The following is a 21,343-nucleotide window of genomic DNA, read 5'->3' as shown; positions in this document are numbered from 1 at the left end:
AAAATCCAAAACTCCGAATATCAAAAAACGAGAGCTGTTCGTAACGTATAATACGTTCGAACGGGGAGATGAACCGGGGCTTCAGCCATCTTGAATACACTGAATCGCGGCAAATGTTCAAAGCTCCGCACATCAACTCGAAGCAGTCAGCTGACTCGGTTTGAATGAAGCAGTGAAGTGGTTCAAACGTCATCAGTGACGTCACATGAAGCAAGCTCCGGCCCACTGCTTCACTATAACTACCCTGTCGAGTTTGAAGCGTGCTTCGGAGCTTCGGTGTTGGAGGTAACATCACTACCTTCTCGCCAAGTGGAACTTAGTTTCCAGAAACCAAAGCCACAGATTCTCCAAGAAAGACTAAGTACTGACCCATTTCCAGAGGCTCCACGCTGGCAGCAACTCAGGCAGCTCTCTCAGACCGAACCCTGCTCACCCTCCACGCGCACAGGATTTTCACCACGACACCACCTGCCGAACAGTTAAGCCAGTTTTCTCGAACCCATAAAGACCCAGCTCCCAGGCCTCGCTCATTTCTCCCTGGCGGAAGACAACTGCCAACCTGTAAGCCGTTTTCTTCCTATCATTCATCCAAAGTTCTTTCACCTCCTGACATTCCTCTTATCTTTGATCCAGTGGATACCCTTCCCCAGAGTTCCCGGTTCCAGTTCCACGTGTCCTCCCCAGTTCGTAAAATAAACCTTTCAAACACTGCTTACATCTCCTGAGTGTGTTCTGCGAGTGGGCTAAATCTCTAGCTAAGTCATGACAGAATTAATTAATTAGAGAAAAACATCTTATGGCTATGGGGACAAAGGACCTCCTGAACCTTTCAGTCCTGCAGCGCAGTGAGATGAGTCTGTCCTGCCAGGATGCTGTTGAGAGGATGTCCAGCCTTCTGCCTACTACAGAACTGGCCTTTTTCACCAGTTTGTCCATGCACCTACAGTTTTTGTCTGTAGTGCAACTCCCCCAGCAGACAACAGCATGGAACAGTGCACTCTCAAAGATAGTGTGATAAAACATGCACATCATGTCACTTATAAATAAAAATATGATAAAAAAAAAATGAATTACTAAATAGTCATAAAGCCTTTTCTTTTACTTGCCAAACTCTTGTTAACACTCGGTCTACCATAATTCTGCAACAACTATAAATGTCATTTGTATATAATTTGGATTATCATTAGATCTAAGAATAAATTGGTGGAATAGGTAAAATCAGGACACTAAATTAAAACTATAATTATTGAGTGTTTTATTTATTTAATTGACACAAGATAACTTCTCTGCAATTACACATGCAAACCTGCAACCATTTTCTCTGTGAAAAACAAATGTCCTGCTTTCAAAATAGGTTGGTGTCATCATTAGACCTTAACAATTAAAATGATTAACTATTATGAACATTCCTAAATGCTGTGATGGCTGCCAGCCAGCTGAAGACACTCTGTTATGATGCTTGTTTTGCTTATGGCTCACAATCACCCACAGTCAACACAGGTAACCTGTACCTTCCATGTGCAGCTCCCACACACTACCTTGTGACATTTGACACAAGTATCCTTTGCTTTATTTTTATTGCACTTTCTTCGCACTTGGACTGCCTTCTCCTCTCCATCTTCTGATGTTCCAACCAGGGCTCTCGCACCATCATTTGTCTCGCTTTTGCTGTCATGTGTCCGGACCGAAGTTCATTTGTGAGTCGCATTATGAAGTTCCTCCGTGACATCATCTCATTGGTGCATTTCTTGAACACGATCGAAGCATTTATGGCAGCCAGGTCAAGAATATTATAATAAGTACACCGCCACTGGCCATCTTCGTGTAGGTGCTTTCACTGAGTATTTCCTCGCCATTTGATCAAGCACATCTACTCCAACCTTGGTTCTGTTGCAGTGTGTCACAGTCTCCTTTTTAGCCTTGTGGCCACTTGTGATGTTGACAGCTGGGTGGACAGTGCTCAGAATGGAGACATTTTTCCTTGGTTTGTATTGATAGACTGTTAGGCTTGTACTGTCACATTTCAGCACCTCTGTGGTATGCAGGGCCCTTTGCTCCTTTACAGATGGAGGAAGGTCTCGTCTGATCTGATTTACTGTACCAACCAGGCTGGTTTTCTGGGCCTTTAGTGCCTTGGCAAGTTCAAGGGAAGTAAAGAAGTTATCAGAAGATGTTTCTCCCCTTCCCCAGGAACGACTAAGCCAATTTCAACACCACGCTGTCTCCCAGTCGCTGTCCTGGCCTCCGTGTCTCATCTTTGTCCAGATATGGCGCAGCATTCAGCATATATTTGGTATCAACATCAGCTGCAAACCAGAACTTGATACCAAATTTATCAGGTTTGCCAGCTGTATACTGGATGAAGCTGCACCTTGCTTTTGTTGGGAAGATTCTCCATCACTGAAATTTTCTTTCTACTTCGTCATTTTTTGTCTCTCTAGGGTTTAGAGTGAAGCTATAACTAGGTTTTAGCTTCATGGAGCATAAAAAACAAACAGACAATAGAGCAGGGGAAAGAGCGGGAAAATGTAGCAAATAGTAAAATATGACACCCCGTGTGAAAAGCATGCAGTCAATTTGACTGCTATGGTCATTCGAGGTAGTAATACTCAGATCTCTTTTCTGTTTTGAAATTTAAATGATAAAACAATGTTAGAATAAAATATACACATATTTAGGAAAAGTCAGGGTCCTGTACATATTTTTTTTTTTTTTAAACCAAGTTATGACGTTGCAAATTTTGAAAGCAGTCAAAATGACTGCCATGGTAGTTCGAGTGTTGGTTCTTCAATACCTGCACCAAGATGTTGCATATCTTCTATAAGTTGGCAGTGAAGAGTGCAATCTGCTTTGCAACTATCTGTTAGGGCAGCAGCACCAGAGCCAGTGATTCTAAGAGATAAAAAAGAGTTTCTGATAAAGAAATTTGGCTTTGTTCTGGTGACTGCTTTGGAGGTACCGGAGCTGATTGTGAATCTAAAAATTAAGTACAAGTTGTTAAACACTATGACAATACTGCCGACCCTCTACATAACATACTGTTCAGTCAGAGGTGTCTTCAGCTCCCCTGCAAAACAGAGTACAAGTGAACAAAAAAAAAATAAAAAATTTTCTTTTTTCACAACACAACACAGGGATATCTAAGAACATCTAATGTAACACAGACTTCAACATAGCACATCAGTTTCCTGGTGTCTCCAAGCATGTTGTTTTTAGAAAGCCCCTTCCCCGCTCTGTACATCTGGGACGACACCTGCAGCTGTGAAAGTTTGTAGAAACTGTCAGACTGACAAATTCCCTCAATGAAAATATTTTATCATCAGAGAGATTACATGTTCGCTTCCACATGTGAAGGATTTACATAAAGACAGCTGAATAAACTGTACATTTTTTTGGCAAATATTTTTTTTTTTATCAAGCTGTTATCAAATTGTTGTGTGACTATGAAACTTTGTCAGTAAAAGATGAGAGATTTCAGTTATCATCACGGTTATAATCGAACAGAATAAACGTGGGTTAGACGATGAAGCTGTTCCTCCTCTATGGCAACCGTAGTGTTTTGATGTTGCATCAAAAAGATATCACTTTTTTTTCCTTTGAAGAACAGCATATAGAAAGTAGTGTATAGTGCATACTGAATGTTATATATGTTAAACATATTTCCAAAAAAAAATATATATATTTATCCCCTTACATACTTATTTCTTCTTCCTGTATGCCAGAAATCTTACCTCACACCTGGATTTTGAAAAATATCTTTATTGACAAGTGGAAATAAATGATAAAACATTTCTGATGGATTAATAATGAAAATACTCTCAATCCATAACCTAATAGATATTTATTTCTAAGTGAATTAGTTGATTACAGTCATAGTAAGTGTACATGTGACATGTTCCCACAAATCTCAACTTTTTGTGTTCTGACTGAGAACGTAAGACAGACACGACACAAGGGTGTCTTACTGCTATTTCTACATTCATCATGCATTTCCTGAGCTTTCACAGGGTTTTCCTGTCACTCCAGGTTTTTGTTCAACCAGTGAGTGGAGATGCAGCACTGTGATTCCTTTGACTACTGGGGTCAAGGGACCGAAGTCACAGTTTCTTCAGGTAAGTCACATTTACACAAAATATTCACAGTGACAATTTTATTTATTTATTTCTAATTGTGTTTTTCGATGGTAGAAAGGTTTTGATAAATATATCTTATTAAAATGTTTGTAGACTTAACTGCAGATGCCGATGCTGCTGTTTCAAAAACATTTCCAATGTCCTTTTAAATAATAATATGACTATGATGTAGGATTTTTTGATGATTTGATCTTAATTGTAATGTCATTGAGCAAGAAATGCGCATCTACGTGTTTGTGTGCTCTAAATGACTGGTTATTTCACCTGTTGTTACTCTATTGATTAATTATAAATAACTCAGTTTAAAATTTATAGTGGTTATAAATTTTATTAATGGAATAGCACATGTTCTGTCTAATTGAAGCTTGACACAACATTTTTCATCTATATTTTTCAACAAATGTAACAGAGATGAGTATTTTTAAAGTGAGTTGGTGTGAAGGTCACCTCATTATTTTTTTTGTATATTATCTAATAATAATAGTTCTTACCAACAAGCTTTTTAGGTTTGTTTTATTCTTTATTCTAAGTATAGGTGTACTGTCAAACAAAATGATTCCCTATATTTTAAGACATAAGATGATACTGACTAAATACTGCTATTTGAAATGTTATGTTTAACTCGTACTAAGCAAACCAGCTTTCTTCTTAGAAATAACCAATAGGTAAATATTTGATTGAAAATAGCTTTTTGGAAGTTGAATTTTGAGGTTGAGAAGTGGAACCGCTTTGACTATTCTTTATTTTAATTATTTGAGCATTTAGAAAATCTCTGCAGTGGTGGAGGAAGTGTTGAAGTATTGTCCACTTCATTTAAAGCTCTATTAAAATATTTTAAAACGACTCTTTGTATTGGTAGAAGTCAAGCATTGAACATGTTACTTCGTGTTATCAAAAAAATTATAACATTTTGTATTAATAACTTTTATTCTCCATACATAATTAAAAAGAAATACTTGTAAAACGTGTAATAGTTTGTATTATCATTTGATTATTGATATTAAGGAGCAGCTTAAGTTAATAAAGCAGTGCAACAGAAAGTACATTTGTATCACATTACTGTGGTGCTACATATAGACAAATTTAATCTATGTACCATAGTCTACCTAAAAAAAATGTTTGTTATTGTGAGGTATTTTGTGAGGTATTTTCATATGTTTAACATTCCATTGAAACTAATCATTGTTCATTATGATTTAATATGCTAATTATTTATTCACCAAATGAATGTATTATTTGGTTTGTAAAATTAAAATAGAAATGAAGAAATGCTGAAACAAGTTCTCGAACAGACGATCAAAATCATTGACAAATTTCTGCCAATCGAACGAAAAGAACTAGAGATTTACTCAACTGTACTTGTATGAAAATTAGGCACTTTGATTTTATATTAAAAGTTCATATTTTTATCAGTTCTCATACATTTTGAGTACAAACAAAAATCATTTTAAAGTAACCAGTGAGTAAGAAATGTAGAGATGTAAAAAGTTTTTTTTACTACCCTACTTTTTTTTTCCTATTCTAAATCTCATCACTGTGTATTTGAGAATCTAGTGTGAATATGTTGAACTTTTTCTGTGCCTTTAATCTTCAAACTTCCACAGACACAACAATTTCATCACCAACTCTGTTCCCGCTGATTTCATGTGACTCTGGCTCTGGAGATAAAATCACTCTTGGTTGTCTGGCACATGACTTTTTTCCAAAGAGTGCTACATTCCAGTGGAGCGATGTCAGTGGGACCAACGTGCCTTCTGAACAGTACATTTCAGCTCTGAGTAACAGCAACAATAAATTCACAGGAGTCAGCGTGATCAGTGTAACAAAATCTAATTCTTTGTCTTATACGTGTTCTGTCACTCACCCTGGAGGCACCAACCAAGTGCAAGTAAAAAGTATGTTATAATTTATTTCAGAACATCTGTCTTTCATTTCTATCTGACATTCACCTTTTAGGCAATAGAAAATGTTCTCAAATTGATTTATGTGTCTGTCTTCTGCCTTGACATTTTCAGGAGGAATTTCTACTCCAGGCACAGGTAATTCTGATTTTCATGTAGTTGAAACTAAAAGTAAAATGAAGGGGCATGTTTAAATGAAACGTATACATTAAAGTGTTTTTTTTTAACAATTTCTTTTTTTCTCCAGAGAATAAAGTTCCGTTAATCATTTATTTTTTTATGGCTTTTCCATGTAGTTCCTTTGACAATGAATTTAAACCCTCCAACTAACAAAGAAATATTCATCAACCGACGGGCAGAGTTGAAGTGTAGCATTACTGGACCGGACACCATCCTATCGGAGACCAACGTTATCTGGCGGATTGATGGAAAGCGTGTCACAGAGAACGGTACGCTGGAAACAAGTACAAAATCCAAAACCAGCATACTGACTCGTAATCTCAACGACTGGAAATCAGTCAAGAACGTGCACTGTTCTGCTGTCAGAAATGGTGTGACCCTGGATACTCAAGAACTGACTGTCAACAGAAGTAAGTTACCAAATTGAAATGATCAATATAGTATGAGACAATATTATTTTGTAGCCAATTCACTTATGAAAAGGACATTTTTATTAAAAAATGAATTACTCCCAGCTTGGTGATCTGTAATTCTTGGGAATTCTAATTTAAACTCAACACTTCATTATAAAGGAGGCTAACTCAGTGTCTCTTTCAGAGGGGGCAAATCCAACCGTGACAGTTCTCATTCCGACAGCGGAGGCCAGTAACCAAGGAGACTCAGCTGAAGTCAGGCTGGCGTGTCTGGTCTTCAGTTATGTGGAGCAGGATTACTACATCGCCTGGTCAGTAGATAAGAATGGAAACAGCGGAAGCTATGAGGATACTACCTTCACCCGCCAGAAGACCAAAAATGGTTACTTGGTCACAAGTGTTTACACCACCACCAAGAAAGAGTGGGATGCAAAAAAAATGTTCAACTGCAACGTCTGGCCTGCTGGTAGTGACGAAGCTATGGAACCTCATGGAGTGTCAAAGGCCTCTGGTAACGCACTTGAATGTTAAACATAACAGACTTGGCTGGATCCTTTGTGCCTCTGTGTTATTTTGTTTGTGTGTAAATGTTATGTTGTGAAATTATGTACACTTTGTGTTGTCATCAGTCATTGTGATTGTTATTGTGTATTTGTCATCATGTTGTGTTGCCTTCTGTCCTTGCCATACTAAAACCTTGTTAAGTGTATTGAATTTTTCAAAATAAATGTTGCATGGAGACACTTGTGTTAAATGTGTGCATGAATGAAAATATATCAAAACAAAATGAAAATTACGCTCAAATGCTAACTTTGCATGACTAGTTGCTAGTTGCTTTTCAGTCACACAAGTGTGCTGCATTGTTAAATCACTCATTTTATTCCATTATCTGAATGAAAAATCATTAGCATTTAGAAACACACACAACTAATCTAATCACCCATGCTGTACCTTCCTCTTCTCAGATTTCCCTTCAGAATCAAACTGTATATTTGAGTCGAATTGCACATATGAAGAGGATGACTTCAGCAGTTTGTGGTCCACAGCCTCCACCTTCATATTGCTCTTCATATTCTCTCTGTTCTATAACATGATATTCAGCTTGGTCCAGGTAAACATGCAGGCTTTTTATGCATTCAAGCAAAGGAAGATTATTCAAAGTTAGATGTGTAATTCTTTTTGAATGCTTGTTGGATTGTTGTGACTACAGTGCCATGAAATCTCTAAAATGTATGCCTGGATTAATCCAATAAAGACATTTGATAAAGGCAGAAATATATATATATATATATATATATATATATATATATATATATATATATATATATATATATATATATATATATATATATATATATATATATATAAAAAAACGGAAATACAATATATTATCTGCAGAAGCATGTTTGAAAATGCTTACCACTCCAAGATATTGCAGTAAACTGATTATGGATCCTGTTAATATAAATTAATTATATAAATATTTTTATATAAATAAATAAATAAATAAATAAATAATTTATATAATTAATTATACAAATATTTGATGGGATGAGCATCTATAGCATCAGTTTTTTTTAAAGTTCTCAGAATATTCAATTTGTGAATGAATAATGACATTCATAAAAGTGTTGTTTGTTTGTTTGTGCTGTTGTTTTCTAATCATCAATTAACACATTTTCAAAATTGTTTTTCAGATGAAGCGGCAATAAAGAATCGGGTGGATGCACATTGGACATGAGCGGCTGCAGATCACACATGGTGTCTTTTCTGTAGTTTTAACATATTCTAAATAGTTGAAATACAATAAACAATCTACTGTATATTTAGAAAGTACATTTCTGAAGTCATTTATCTGTACTGTGAAGTATTTCTATGGTCTTGAATTAAACCTTTTTCTGTCAATTCACATTTAGTCATTTTTGACAACATTATTTATTTAAAACTTTTGCCAGATATAGTATAAGACAATAAACGTGATACAATTTATCAATGACAGTATGGCATTCAAATTAAATGGAGCATGGCTAATAGTAATTGTGTTACTTTAATACAAAAAAGCTGATAGCTTTTTTCTTTTCTAAATTCAATATTTTATTCTTACTTTTTTACTGTTGAAAATTATATTTTGTGTTTTTAAGAATAAATATTTTCTGTTGATTGTTCTTTTTCAAATACACTCATTTTACTTTGTTGTTAGAGCGGTTATTATTAAGTAAATATGATACAATTTCACAAAATACATTTTATCATGCAAAATAAAACAGAGCAGGGCTATGAGTGATCATGGACTCGGTTCACCCAAAATACTTTTTGTTCATGTGCTTTAAAGTGCTTCGAAGCATCTTTCTTTCATTACCTTCTATTTCTGTACCTCAGGGACCGAGACTGAAAGTTGAAACTGTCAGAACTAAACTTCCTCGAAACAGCAGGCACATCTGTCGCTGTCTGTCAGCAGATCAGGTTTGCAGTTTCCTGTATGAAGACTTCCCCTTGAGATTTGAACATTTCAACCGACTTTTGGTCTGAACTTGTAATAGACTTTGGTATAGCAAATGTGTGTATATATAAAATGGATGGATTACAGAAGTTGAGAAGCTTCCTTGTTCAAATTCCGGCTGGGGCCTTTCTATGTAGAGTTTCCATTCTCTCTGGGTTCTCCAACTTCCTCCCACAGCCCCAATACATGCATGTTAGGTTTATTGATTATTCTACATTGACCATATAAGAATGAGAGTGAGTGCAGGGTTGTTTGTCTCGTTTGTATCTGTCTGGCCCTGTGATGAAGGCTGTAGCCAGCCTCTTGGCCTATGGCAGTAGGGGGATAGGCTCCATGTGCCCCCGTAATCCTGAGTTGAAATCAGACTTAAAATGAAAGGGCCTATGAATATAAGTGATGAAAATATTTGTGATTTTGACAATTTCCTTTAATTGTTTTGGCTACAATTGCTTGTTTTTAAATTAATTTAAATTATTTTAATTAATTGTTTCTCTTTATATTATTTTATGTGTTTTTAATGCTTCTTCCACTCCTTGCTTCAATGCTTTGATTTTATGTAAAGCACTTTGAATTGTTTTGTACATGAAATGTACTATATAAATACATTTTATTTGATTTTATTTGATTTGATTTACTAAAATAAGACCACATGGAGTCAAGGAACAGTAAAATTGTTTTATCAGTTAAGGTCCGCAGGTTTTCCATTTCTAGTTGTTTCTAAACATGTCATTTTTAGAGCTGCTTCCCACTCTGGGTGCAGCTCTGAGACCACACCTGCCGCAGTGAAACTGTAGAAACCATCAGATCTGCAAATACATTTCCTTGAAATAAAAAACACATCTGTCAGGATGATGCATATTTGCATGCCTGAATGAAATCAAGCATATATTGACTTACATGTATTCATGTAAAAAAAATCCTGTCACCATCTAAAATAACTCATCAAATACATTTAACCATAGCAAATCTGAAGTTTAAATATGTATGTTTAAGTATTCATTTGTGGCTTTACAGTACAAGTTTACTTGTGAGATCAACTTTGCAGTCTGTAGTACAACGATCTAACAGATAACCGGTTTCCTTTCTCATAATTTAATAATCCATCCATCCATCCATCCATTTTCTATACCGCTGAATCCGTCGGTCTGGTCGCGGGGGGGCTGGAGCCTATCCCAGCAGTCAATGGGCGAGATCATTTTAATAATATATGTGTAAATTTGTCATTTTAGTCACATGTTAGATTGTTTATATGTTTTATCATCACTTGTCCTTGTGGTAAATCCTATTTGGGAAAGACAAGTTGAGCTCTGAAGACTTGAACAGCTGAACATAGAAGTATCTTTAGATGAAAAAAATGTAATGAATTAATAATCCTTCTTGCTTTCTGAGATACACTGGAATTGAGAAGCTAGATGTCCCTCCAAGAAGAGGTAACCTGAGTGTTTTACTCTGCAGGAGGGAACAATATTGGATTCATTGTCTGTAATCTCTCTCACTTCATGGTCTGAAGATAAATTTTGATTTGAGATGTTTGTTTTTTAAATATACCTCTTTATTAGAGAATTCAGATTAAGTTTCTTATGATGTACATTGAGGTCTTGTGTCTGTTTATCTATTAGAAAATACTTATTAATATTTTTTTTGGTTTTGTTGATGTGTTTTTGAAGGATATCCTCGTTTTATTTTGGTAGGAACAGATTGTAAAAACTTGCTGGAGCCAATATAACAAACACATGTCTTTATCTTACAAGTACTGATCTTGAGGAAGCCTCAAAGGCTGAAACATCAGGCATTACATTTGAATGTATATGGAGCCAGCATTTGCAATCAGCCTTTCTACTTCATAGGTTATTTGTATATATATATACATGTGTTACAAAACTGTGTCATATCAGCCATGTAATAGAGGTTAAAAAGAAATGTGAGTAAATGCTACCATCTAGTGGGCAAGTTTTGTAAGGAAAAGAGGCTCTGTGAGTGGCTGATACATACAGTATAGGGACAAAAATTATTTTTGAGTTTTCTGAGAGAGTCTTTCTATCCAATACAATAAGTAGTTATAGAAAACTATTTGCATTTTTAGTCTGCTAAATGTCAGATAAATGAGGCTGCTGATAACAGTTGATTGCACCAAGAGCTAAACAATGATTTTTTGTCTTTTTTTTTTTAAGCAATGACAATGAGCACAAGCTAAACATGTTGCTTGTGCTGCCATCTATAGGTCACTGCCTGCACCTCACAGCACAGTGTTGTGAGGCCGTGTGATCTGACTCACAGCAATGTTTGGGCCCAAATACAAGAGAATTTATTTTCAGCCTTTATTTCAAAGCAGTCAGGAGTTATTATGGTGGGCTGCCTATGTCTAATACCACCAAGCCCAGAAGAATATTGGTGCTGAAATAATATTCCAAATCAAAGGATATTACTAAAAAAGAAAAGAAAAAAGAAGAGGAAGAAGAAAAAATCTGCAAGGAATGTCATTTACACTGGATGTGGCTGTTGTTTGTTTGTAAAAGTGAAAAGAAAAAATACCATTTTTGTGTACAACGTAGGCTATGTCATTCATGTTCATTTGGGCTGCAGTTTTTGATTTATCTAGTCACACTACTCCACTATTCATCTAGTTTTAGGGAAGATTACAACGTTGTGATACTTTTCTTAGGTTTCATATTATCTTTAACAAAAATATATATCATTTGTGAAACAAAAATGGACTATCAAATTAGTTTTTAAAAGAGCCAGTTATCTTTAATATTTAGATTCGACAAGATGGATGACATTACCATCTGATTAGATGGTCTAATGAGCTAAATTACACCAAGATGGATGAACGAATGAGGAAAATTTTCTTTTTTATAAGAAGCCATATTTTTAGAACTCCTTCTCGTAGAATAATTCTGACTATTTAGATTAATAAGGCACATCCTAAAATTTGTTAAAAGGCTTTCATTTTATTTCTTCCTCTTTTTTCTTTTATCTTGAAAACGAAATGGCACATTTTACCCCACTTCACTCTACCCACAGCCAAACGCGTATTTGAGTCACACTGTACATTACATAAATACATCTTTTGTCTTTATTTCCCTCCCTCTTTTGATAAACTTAATGCAGTAATGACCTATGTGTCAACATCCAGCACACACTTTGTGGTGAGGTTTTGTTTGATATTCAGACATTGTGTTCATATTTTCCATTTGTATCAAAGCGTGAGAAATATAAAAACGGAGGGAGCTATTTTCAACTTTTGGGGAATTCTGTTTGGGGTTTCACTGTGGAAGGTTTTAGTAAGTGCTTGTGTCACTGTGGAATATAGTGGTGGCTGGAGTTACGACACCACGTTACACATCATGTTGTGAAAGTTCCTGTCAATTGCAAAAAAAAAAAGCAAAGCTGCTCGAGTTGAAAGCACAAAAAAATGTGGTGTAACTCAAATCACTGACTCTGTTTGTGCTCCCCCTTCACATACTACATCATATCATATATGATCTAATTGAGTAAAAATGTAATATTGTGGGATATTTTGTTGATATGTTCTATTCATGATGCTGATAAGGACTGAGTAACTTCATCATTAAATATTGTACCTCTGACTTTGATGTAAATGAATGCATAAAACCTATTGAAAATAAGTCAGATCTTTCAGTCATGATTTTAGGACTGACTAAAGTTAATGTTGGTTAATGTGTGTTAATATAATTAAAAAAGTATATCAAATAGTCATTAAAATACAAAATAACTTAAAGATAACTTAAGAATACAATAACTCAAAATGTTATTATTAGCTGAATACTAGAGGGGGGATCAAATCGTCATATATATATGTGTGTGTGTGTGCAGTAAAATGCAATAGAATGAAGAATACTTGCTACCTTTCAGCATGTGGTTTTTGTATTGTCATGTGTTGCTGTGTATAACTGGGGGGGTGGCCACAGTAATTTACACTGTTACAAAAACCTATCAAAAGAGGCAAGGTCTTAAGTATGAGGTCAAATTTTTTCTTTTCTTTTTTTAAGCACTTTTTATTGTTGCAAAGAGGCGCACAAATATTTCCACATAATCATTCTGTTTTACTGAACTTGGAAAATTAAAAGAGTTATATACTACAATTGTGTGAGAACAGCAGAGAACAATGACTGCTGTGTTTTTTCACTGAGTGTGGGAGAAGTGGCAGTGGAGTTCAAGGAGTTCAGTAAAAACCTTCAAGGGCGGAAAATATCTTTTTGTTGTAAATGCAGATGTATCTAAACACTCTGAACAACACCTGGAAACACTGTCTCAGTTGGTAAAAATTCCCTGGATGAAAATAAATTAATGAATGAGTGGTTTCACTACTGCAACTACCTGTAGCAAAATCAATCAAATCAATTAGCCATTCCTGGTTGTATACTAATGTGTATATATATATATATATATATATATATATATATATATATTCATGTATATTTAATATTGGCACTGCCCATCACAATTTTTAAACATACAGCAAAGTCCTATTCGTTGTATTATAGTAGCCAGCATCGCAGGGTGGAGTTTTTGTGTTGGGTTGCATCACAGTGAAACTATAACAACCACAGTGATACATCCTTTGACAAAAGCCTCTTGCCACAGAAAATGAATGTGCAAAATACCCATAAGATATAACTGTGGAAATGGTTCATTAAAAGCAAATGCAAACACGGCGAATGGTGGTGGATGGAGAGAAATGGAGAGAGAAATCCACCACATTTACATTTCTATTGCAATGACAGGCTTTACTCATCAATTTATATGTAGAACATAAGTCAAAGCTCCTTTATTAGAGAAACAAAGCAAGCACAAATCTTTTGTTATGCATGGGGAAAAACACTTCTAAAGGTGTGTCTTTGCACAGAGGGGGGGCCACTATCTTGCTTGTATCCATTTAGACTTGAACTGTTTCCTTTTCAAACCAAGCAAACAATTGTTTTTTTAGTTTTTTATTTGACTAAATAATATATAAATAATATATATAGTCATATATTTATTACATGCATTTTTTTTTCTTAATGATAAATCTTCTCAGATTAAACCTTTTACATCAATTGAATTTAACATGATACATTTCTATCAGACTTAAATATCTAAGTATTTTTTGTACCATCTAAAATAATAAAGAAAAAAGAATATAGAGGTGAACAACAGAAATGGATCAGAGAAATTCATACTGCGGTTCCATGATGGTGCCTGTCAAGTACATAAAATAGCCAATACAAACTTTCCACTGCACTGCAGGTTTTTGTAGGATTGTTTGCTGTAGTGTATAGCTGGAACCACAGTAATATATAGCCATACAAAAACCTGTCCTGCATTGAATCTAATCACATTAGCACTGCACCTCAAGAAAAAGACAAGATTGGGTTGTTCAGCAGTTTTCTACCCTGTGAAGAAAGTCCACATTTAGTGGAATTTTAACGTTGTAAACGTGTAACCCGAATAACCAGGAAAACCGCAAAGCATCAGAAGGAAATGTTTTTTGCTCGTATAAGCAAAGCTCACATTTTATGAATATTTATCACACTTATGAAGATAAATTCTTTCAAATAATCTAACAGTTTAGCAAATGGGCAAAATTAAGGATCATAATAGTATACAATGTAACGTGGATGTAACACTGAGTTCCAATCCGTTTTCATTGTTAAAGTTTATGTATTCTTTGTTTCCCATCTAGATTGGGTGGAAATCATTTGCCCATTTGCTTTGTTGCAAAATGTTAATAGATAATGTATTTGTTTTATTTTATCTTGTTAATAAATGTGAGACTATTTTCAGGAGTGTGTGCGGGGTGAGGTTTTTGTAAGGGGCTGTGCCACAGTGAATACTATAGCGGCCACAGTGAAATATACTGTGACAAACACCTCTGTCCAATAAGAAAGATAAACTGTGTATTATGATGATACAAAAAATAAGGGAGACAGAAGAGGAAAGATGTCTAAAGATCACTGATGAGGCATCTGATGCAGTTACCATAGCAATTATTTGAAAAATGAATAATTGTAAAGAATGTTTATGTTTGTTCATGCATTTGGCAGACGCTTTTATCCGAAGCGACTTACACTATAAGCAGTCAGGGTAAGGACCTTGCCTAAGGACCCCTACCTGGAAATAGTAAAGAAAAAGAGAAGATCATTTACTGAATTCACATCAAGAAATGTTACATTTAACAGGATATTGCAGTGTTTTAAAATTTTTTTTTTTTTTTTGCAACAGCAAGCGAGTGAAGTGTAATGAGAAACACTTAACAAAGTGAAGTTATTGTAAGGGGCTGAGCCACAGTGTATACTACAGTAGCAGCCACAGTGATACATCCTATGACAAAAACCTTCTACAAAGAAAGAAAAACAGTCTATGATGATGAGACACTAAAATAAATCAGTAAGTGAGAGAGAAAAGCAAATATATCAAAAGGTTACTGACGAAGCAAGTGCTACAGTACCTTTAGCAAGTATTTAAAGAATTAACAATTGTACATATTTAGATAAGAAAATCAACCAAAGTTGGACAAAAGCATAGGTTTCAAAAGGAAAAATTCTAAATGAACAGCAATAGGATTCCCTACTTGTACTCTAAAAATGTACCAAAATACTAATATAAATAAATGTATGTTTGCCCAATATACACTGTTCAAATACAGATGATCCATCACATCAGGCCAGTTTTTTTGTACAACAATGTATAACTGTATATGGAGTAGCAACCACACTGTATATCAGCAGTACCAAAACCTGTCCTGAACTAAAGGGAAACCCAAATTCACTGTACATCAAGAAAAAAAGATCATTGAAGAAACTGACATCAGGAAATGCAGCAGTCAACAGAACATTGGGGTCTATCTAATGTATTATTATCATAATCATTATTGTTGTTATTGTTATCAATATTATGAGAAACAGCAAGCAAGTCATATGTCACGATTAACAGCTTCTAAGGTGAAGTTATTGTCAGGGGCTGTGCCACAGTGTACTACTATAGCAGTGGATACTACGGCCACAGTGAAATATCCTATGACAAAAACCTCTGTCCAAAAAGAAAGATAAACTGTGTATTATGATGATACAAAAAGTTAAGTCAGAAAGTGAGACAGAAGTGTAAAGATGTCTAAAGATTACTGATGAGGCATCTGATACAATTACCACAGCAATTATTTGAAGAATTAATAACTGTAAAGAAAAAGAGAAGTTCATTCACTGAATTCACATCAAGAAAAGTTACATTTAACAGAATATTGCAGTGTTTAATTTTTTGCAACAGCAAGCGGGTCAAGTGTAATGAGAAACACATAACAAAGTGAAGTTATTGTAAGGGGCTGAGCCACAGTGTATACTACGGTAGCGGCCACAGTGATACATCCGATGACAAAAACCTACAAAGAAAGAAAAACAGTCTATGATGATGACACACTAAAATAAATCAGTAAGTGAGAGAGAAAAGCAAATATATCTAAAGGTTACTGACAAAGCAAGTGCTAGAGTACCTTTAGCAAGTATTTAAAGAGTTAACAATAACACAAATTTAAATAAGAAAAATCAACCAAAGTTGGTCAAAAGCATAGGTTTCAAAAGTCAAAGTCAAATTTATTTGTATAGCACATTTCATGTACAAACAATTCAAAGTGCTTTACATAAAATAAAAGCATTGCAGCAGGGAGTGTAAGAAGCATTAAAATACATAAAGGAATATAAAGAGAAACAAATAAAACAATTTAAATGAATTTAAAAACAAGCAACAGTCCAGAAAAGTTAAAAGATACCATGCAGTTTTCATGCATAGACACATGAGAAAAGAAAGGTTTTTAACCTGGATTTAAAACATTTGGTGAAAGTTTAATCTCCACTGGCAGTTTGTTCCACTTGTTTGCAGCATAAAAAAGGGAAAAATTCTAAATGAACAGGAGCAGGATTCCCTAGTTGTACTCCAAAAATGTACCGAAATACTAATATAAATAAATGTATGTTTGCCCAAAATATAAACTGTACAAATACTGATGATCCATCACAACAATGTATAACTGTGTATGGAGTAACAACCACACTGTATATCAGCAATACCAAAACCTGTCCTGAACTAAAGGGAAACCCGAATTCTCAATGCATTAAGAAAAAAAAGATAATTTAATAAATTTACATCAAGAAACGCTACATTTAACAGAAAATTGGAGTGCATTTAAACTTTTTTTGATATATATATTTATGGCAACAGCAAGCGTGTCATGTGGAATAAGAAACACTTTACAAGGTGAAGTTATTGTAAGGGGCTGAGCCACAGTGTATACCAACTACGGCCACAGTGATATGTCCTGTGACAAAAGCCTTCCATGAAGAAAGAAATGCTCTGTGATGATGACACACGGAAATTAAATCAGTCAGTGAGACAGAAAAGCAAAAATATCTAAAGGTAACTGATGAAGCAAGAGATGCAGTACCTTCAGCAAGTTTTCAAATAGTATTTAAGTGTACATATTTAGACAGAAAAATGAACCAAAGTTCAACAAAAACAGGTTTCCAAAGGAAATATTCACAATAAACAGCATCATGATTCTAAAGGGAAACCCAAATTCACTGTACATCAAGAAAAAAAGATCATTGAAGAAACTGACATCAGGAAACGTTGCAGTCAACAGAACATTGGGGTTCATTTAATGTATTATTACCATAATCATTATTGTTATTAATATTATGTCAACAGCAAGTGAGTCATATGTCACGATTAACAGCTTCTAAGGTGAAGTTATTGTCAGGGGCTGTGCCACAGTGTATACATAGCGGTTACGGCCACAGTGATACATCTTATGACAAAAACCTTCTTCCGTGAAGAAAGAGAAACTATGATGGTGATAAGAAAACTAAACCATCAAGTAAGACAGGAGGAAGTGATGCAGTTTCCTTGGCAAATACTGAAAGATGTAATAATTGTGCAAGTTGAAACATTAACCAAAGTTAAACAAAAGAATAGGTTTCGAAAGATAATGTTTGGAATAAACAGCAGCATGATTTCATATCTGTACCCTGAAAAGGAACAGAAACAGAAATATAAATATACATCTGTTCAATCCAAACAAGACCAATAGTCCATCGCAGTAGGCCGGGGTTATCGTACAAGTATGTATCACTGTGTATGGAGTAACCACCACAGTGTAAAATGGTAATACAAAAACCTGTACTGAACACACATTAAGAAAAAGACACGATCATTCATGAATTCAAGAAAGTTGCATTTAACACAATATTGGGAGGTATTTATTCATTTAGTTTTCATTTATTTATACAGCAACAGCATGCAAGTCAAGTGTAATGATAAGCAGTTTATAAGGTGAGGTTTTTGTAAGGGGCTGAGCCTCAGTGTAAACAATGGCAACCACAGCAATGCATCCACTGACAAAAACTTCCTTCTGCTAGGAAATAAATGCTGTGCATGGTGATGACCTAGAAAAATGAAAAAGAAAAGCAAAGATATTTAAAGGTTACTGGGGAAGGAAGGGATACGGTTCCTTTGGTAATTATTTAGAGTTAATTGTGCATATTCATTTAGAAAGTTAAACATGAATTAAGTTTAACAAAGGTATTACCTAAAATAAACAGCGGCATGATTTTGTTGTTGTACTACAAACATTTACAGAAATACAAGTATGAATGTATGTTGGCTCAATATAAACAGTACCAAATACTGATGATCCATCACTTCAGGCCAGGTTTTTTGTACATGCATGTATCACTAAGTTTTCATTTATTTATACAGCCACAGCAAGTGAGTCAAGTGTAATGATAAGCAGTTTATAAGGTGAGGTTTTTGTAAGGGGCTGAGCCTCAGTGTAAACTATGGCAACCACAGCAATACATCCAATGACAAAAACTTCCTTCTGCTAAGAAAGAAATGCTGTGCATGGTGAGGACGTGAAACAGAAAAGTAAAGATATTTAAAGGTTACTGGGGAAGGAGGTGATACGGTTCCTTTGGTAATTATTTAGAGTTAATAATGGTGCATATTCATTTAAAAAGTTAAACATGAATTAAGCTTCACAAAAGTTGAGGTTTCCGAAGCTATTACCTGAAATGAACAGTAGCAGGATTTTGTTGTTATACTCTAAACATGTAGAGAAATAAAATTACAAATGCATAACTACTCAATACAAACAGTAGAAATACCAATGATCCATGTCTTCACGCCTGGGTTTTTGTACTAGTATGCATGACTGTGTATGGAGTGGCAACCACAGTGTGAAATGGCAATACAAAAACTGACTATGTGAGCAAATCGCAGTGGCTGGTGGAAAAGATGGAGAAGATGTTTTTCTTGTAACAAAACCTTACAAAAAGTACAGCATTATGTGTTCGTAAGAAAAAGAAAAGAAGCACAAAATATTCACTGTCACAACAGATACAGACATACAGAGAGTGTAATACTGTGAAAGGAGACGCACAATTGCGGTATCCATGATCTAATTACTGAAGACTCCCACCTCACTACTGAATTCATCAATTCAAAAATAGACAGTCACACTGGTCTTCACAATCCTACAAAATTTGTCATTTAATTCTGACTTATTCAGACAAACTATTGTTGTGTTGCTTATTGCAAAGAAGGAAGTGGTTAGACTGGGTTTTTGCACTGTAATGTGTCATCGTGTATACCGCGGGGGCACAGTGATTCACACAATTACAAAAACCTGACTGTAAACAAAAGCTACTGTGTGCTGTGCATACAGTTAGAAACAGATGTTGTTTCTCAATTGTCCATTTTTATTATACCTATTTAATCATTACACCTGTTTTTGTGTCTAATAAATAAAAACAATCATTCAAAAAATGACTAAGATTTTTTCTTCACATAACATTTTCTTGACCTGTTTTTCTTGACCCATTTCTATCTGTTATTAAAACACAACCTGAAGCCATTTCTCCATATTTGTGGAATATGTCACTTTTGAGAAGTAGCAGAGTGGTAGCAAGGCTGCTTCATTTATGTTGGCCAAAACTGAGTTGAAATAGTTGATGTTATGAAGCTCTTACTCGGTCTCTAACACACCGTTTTGATCAAGGATATCAGAAATATGCAGGATGACTTTGTCTTGAGTTTTTAAAATCTTACTTTGAGTTGATTAATGGGAACAATTTAGATCTCCCAATTATTCTTTTTTTTTTTTAAAGGTTAATAAGGAATTGAGCAAACTGGACTGAATACATGTCAGTTTGCAGGGTGGAGTTTTTGTGTACAGCCATACCACAGTGTAGAATGGTGGCCACAGTGATACATCCTTTGACAAAAACAACTATCCACTTGGATGGTGTTTCTGTTACAGAAATCAAGTAGCTGAGATGTAATAGATATGATTGGATTATATCATGTATAAACTTTGTGTGGCAAACCAGTTCTATGGGGTTATTGCATGGTGCCATGATTGCAGCTTCAATGATCTTATTTTCATTTATGTGTTTTTTTTCAGTTGTGTGTGTATGTGTATTGAATTAACAAAGAATTGTGTCTGTTTAGTGAGAACAATCACATAAAGAACAAGAGTGACTGAATATTGTGTTCTATGATGCAAAGGTTTTTGTGTGGCTGTGAGTCACTGTGTGGGGTGGAGCCACAGTGATAAATGGCAATGCAAAAACCTGGCTTGACTCAAACTTTTAATTATCAGCTGAATACTGGAGGGGGGGGGATCAAATCTTCATGTGTGTTCATGAATATATGAATAAATATTTTTACATAGATAGACACAGATATAAAAACTGGTAGAAATAAATGCTGTTTGTATGATGATGATGATGATACAGAAAAATGAATGTGTTTCTTCATCCTTCATGTGTCTAACTAAACTGCCTTTGAAAAAAGAAGAGATCTGTGGAGACTGAGAATAAGTCACAGCCTTTGGACGCCAGGAGCTTAAAAGTGATACAGTTGTGTTTATGCAGTTTATTGTTTTTTTACGAAACCAAAATAGATTGACATTACACTGCTGAAAAGCTGGTCTAAGCTAGACACTGACCCCAGATTTTTAAGTTGATACGAATAACTGAGAGGCCAACAGTGGGATATAACTACATAGCAGTGAACACTTGTGGGCCAGTCTCCTCGGCTTAGATCTAACTTAGGTCTCACTGTCCACTAACTTCTCAGTAGAGTGAACTTTGTCCTGTTTTGCGCTGCAACACAGAAACACATCTTTCTATCACTACATGGTCAATTTAATGTTTATTAAAT

General features: G+C 35.0%; 1 protein-coding gene and 1 gene segment (V, D, J or C); both read left to right on the top strand.

Annotated features, from left to right (window-relative positions):
* LOC142371933 (immunoglobulin mu heavy chain-like) overlaps nt 1–21,343 on the top strand; it is a 52,582-nt gene that overhangs the window by 9,863 nt on the left and 21,376 nt on the right. The window lies entirely within an intron of this gene.
* Nucleotides 4,033–8,460, top strand: LOC142371910 (immunoglobulin heavy constant gamma 2-like). The segment is given in 7 exon segments: nt 4,033–4,112; nt 5,738–6,028; nt 6,149–6,172; nt 6,331–6,624; nt 6,812–7,138; nt 7,593–7,738; nt 8,325–8,460. Coding segments are annotated over 7 exon segments (1,158 nt in total).

Source organism: Odontesthes bonariensis, chromosome 21, assembly GCF_027942865.1.
Source record: "Odontesthes bonariensis isolate fOdoBon6 chromosome 21, fOdoBon6.hap1, whole genome shotgun sequence".
In the NCBI taxonomy this organism is placed as follows: Eukaryota; Metazoa; Chordata; class Actinopteri; order Atheriniformes; family Atherinopsidae; genus Odontesthes; species Odontesthes bonariensis.
The sequence above is the reverse complement of the archived record's forward strand: the minus strand, read 5'-3'. Positions and strand labels throughout refer to the sequence as shown.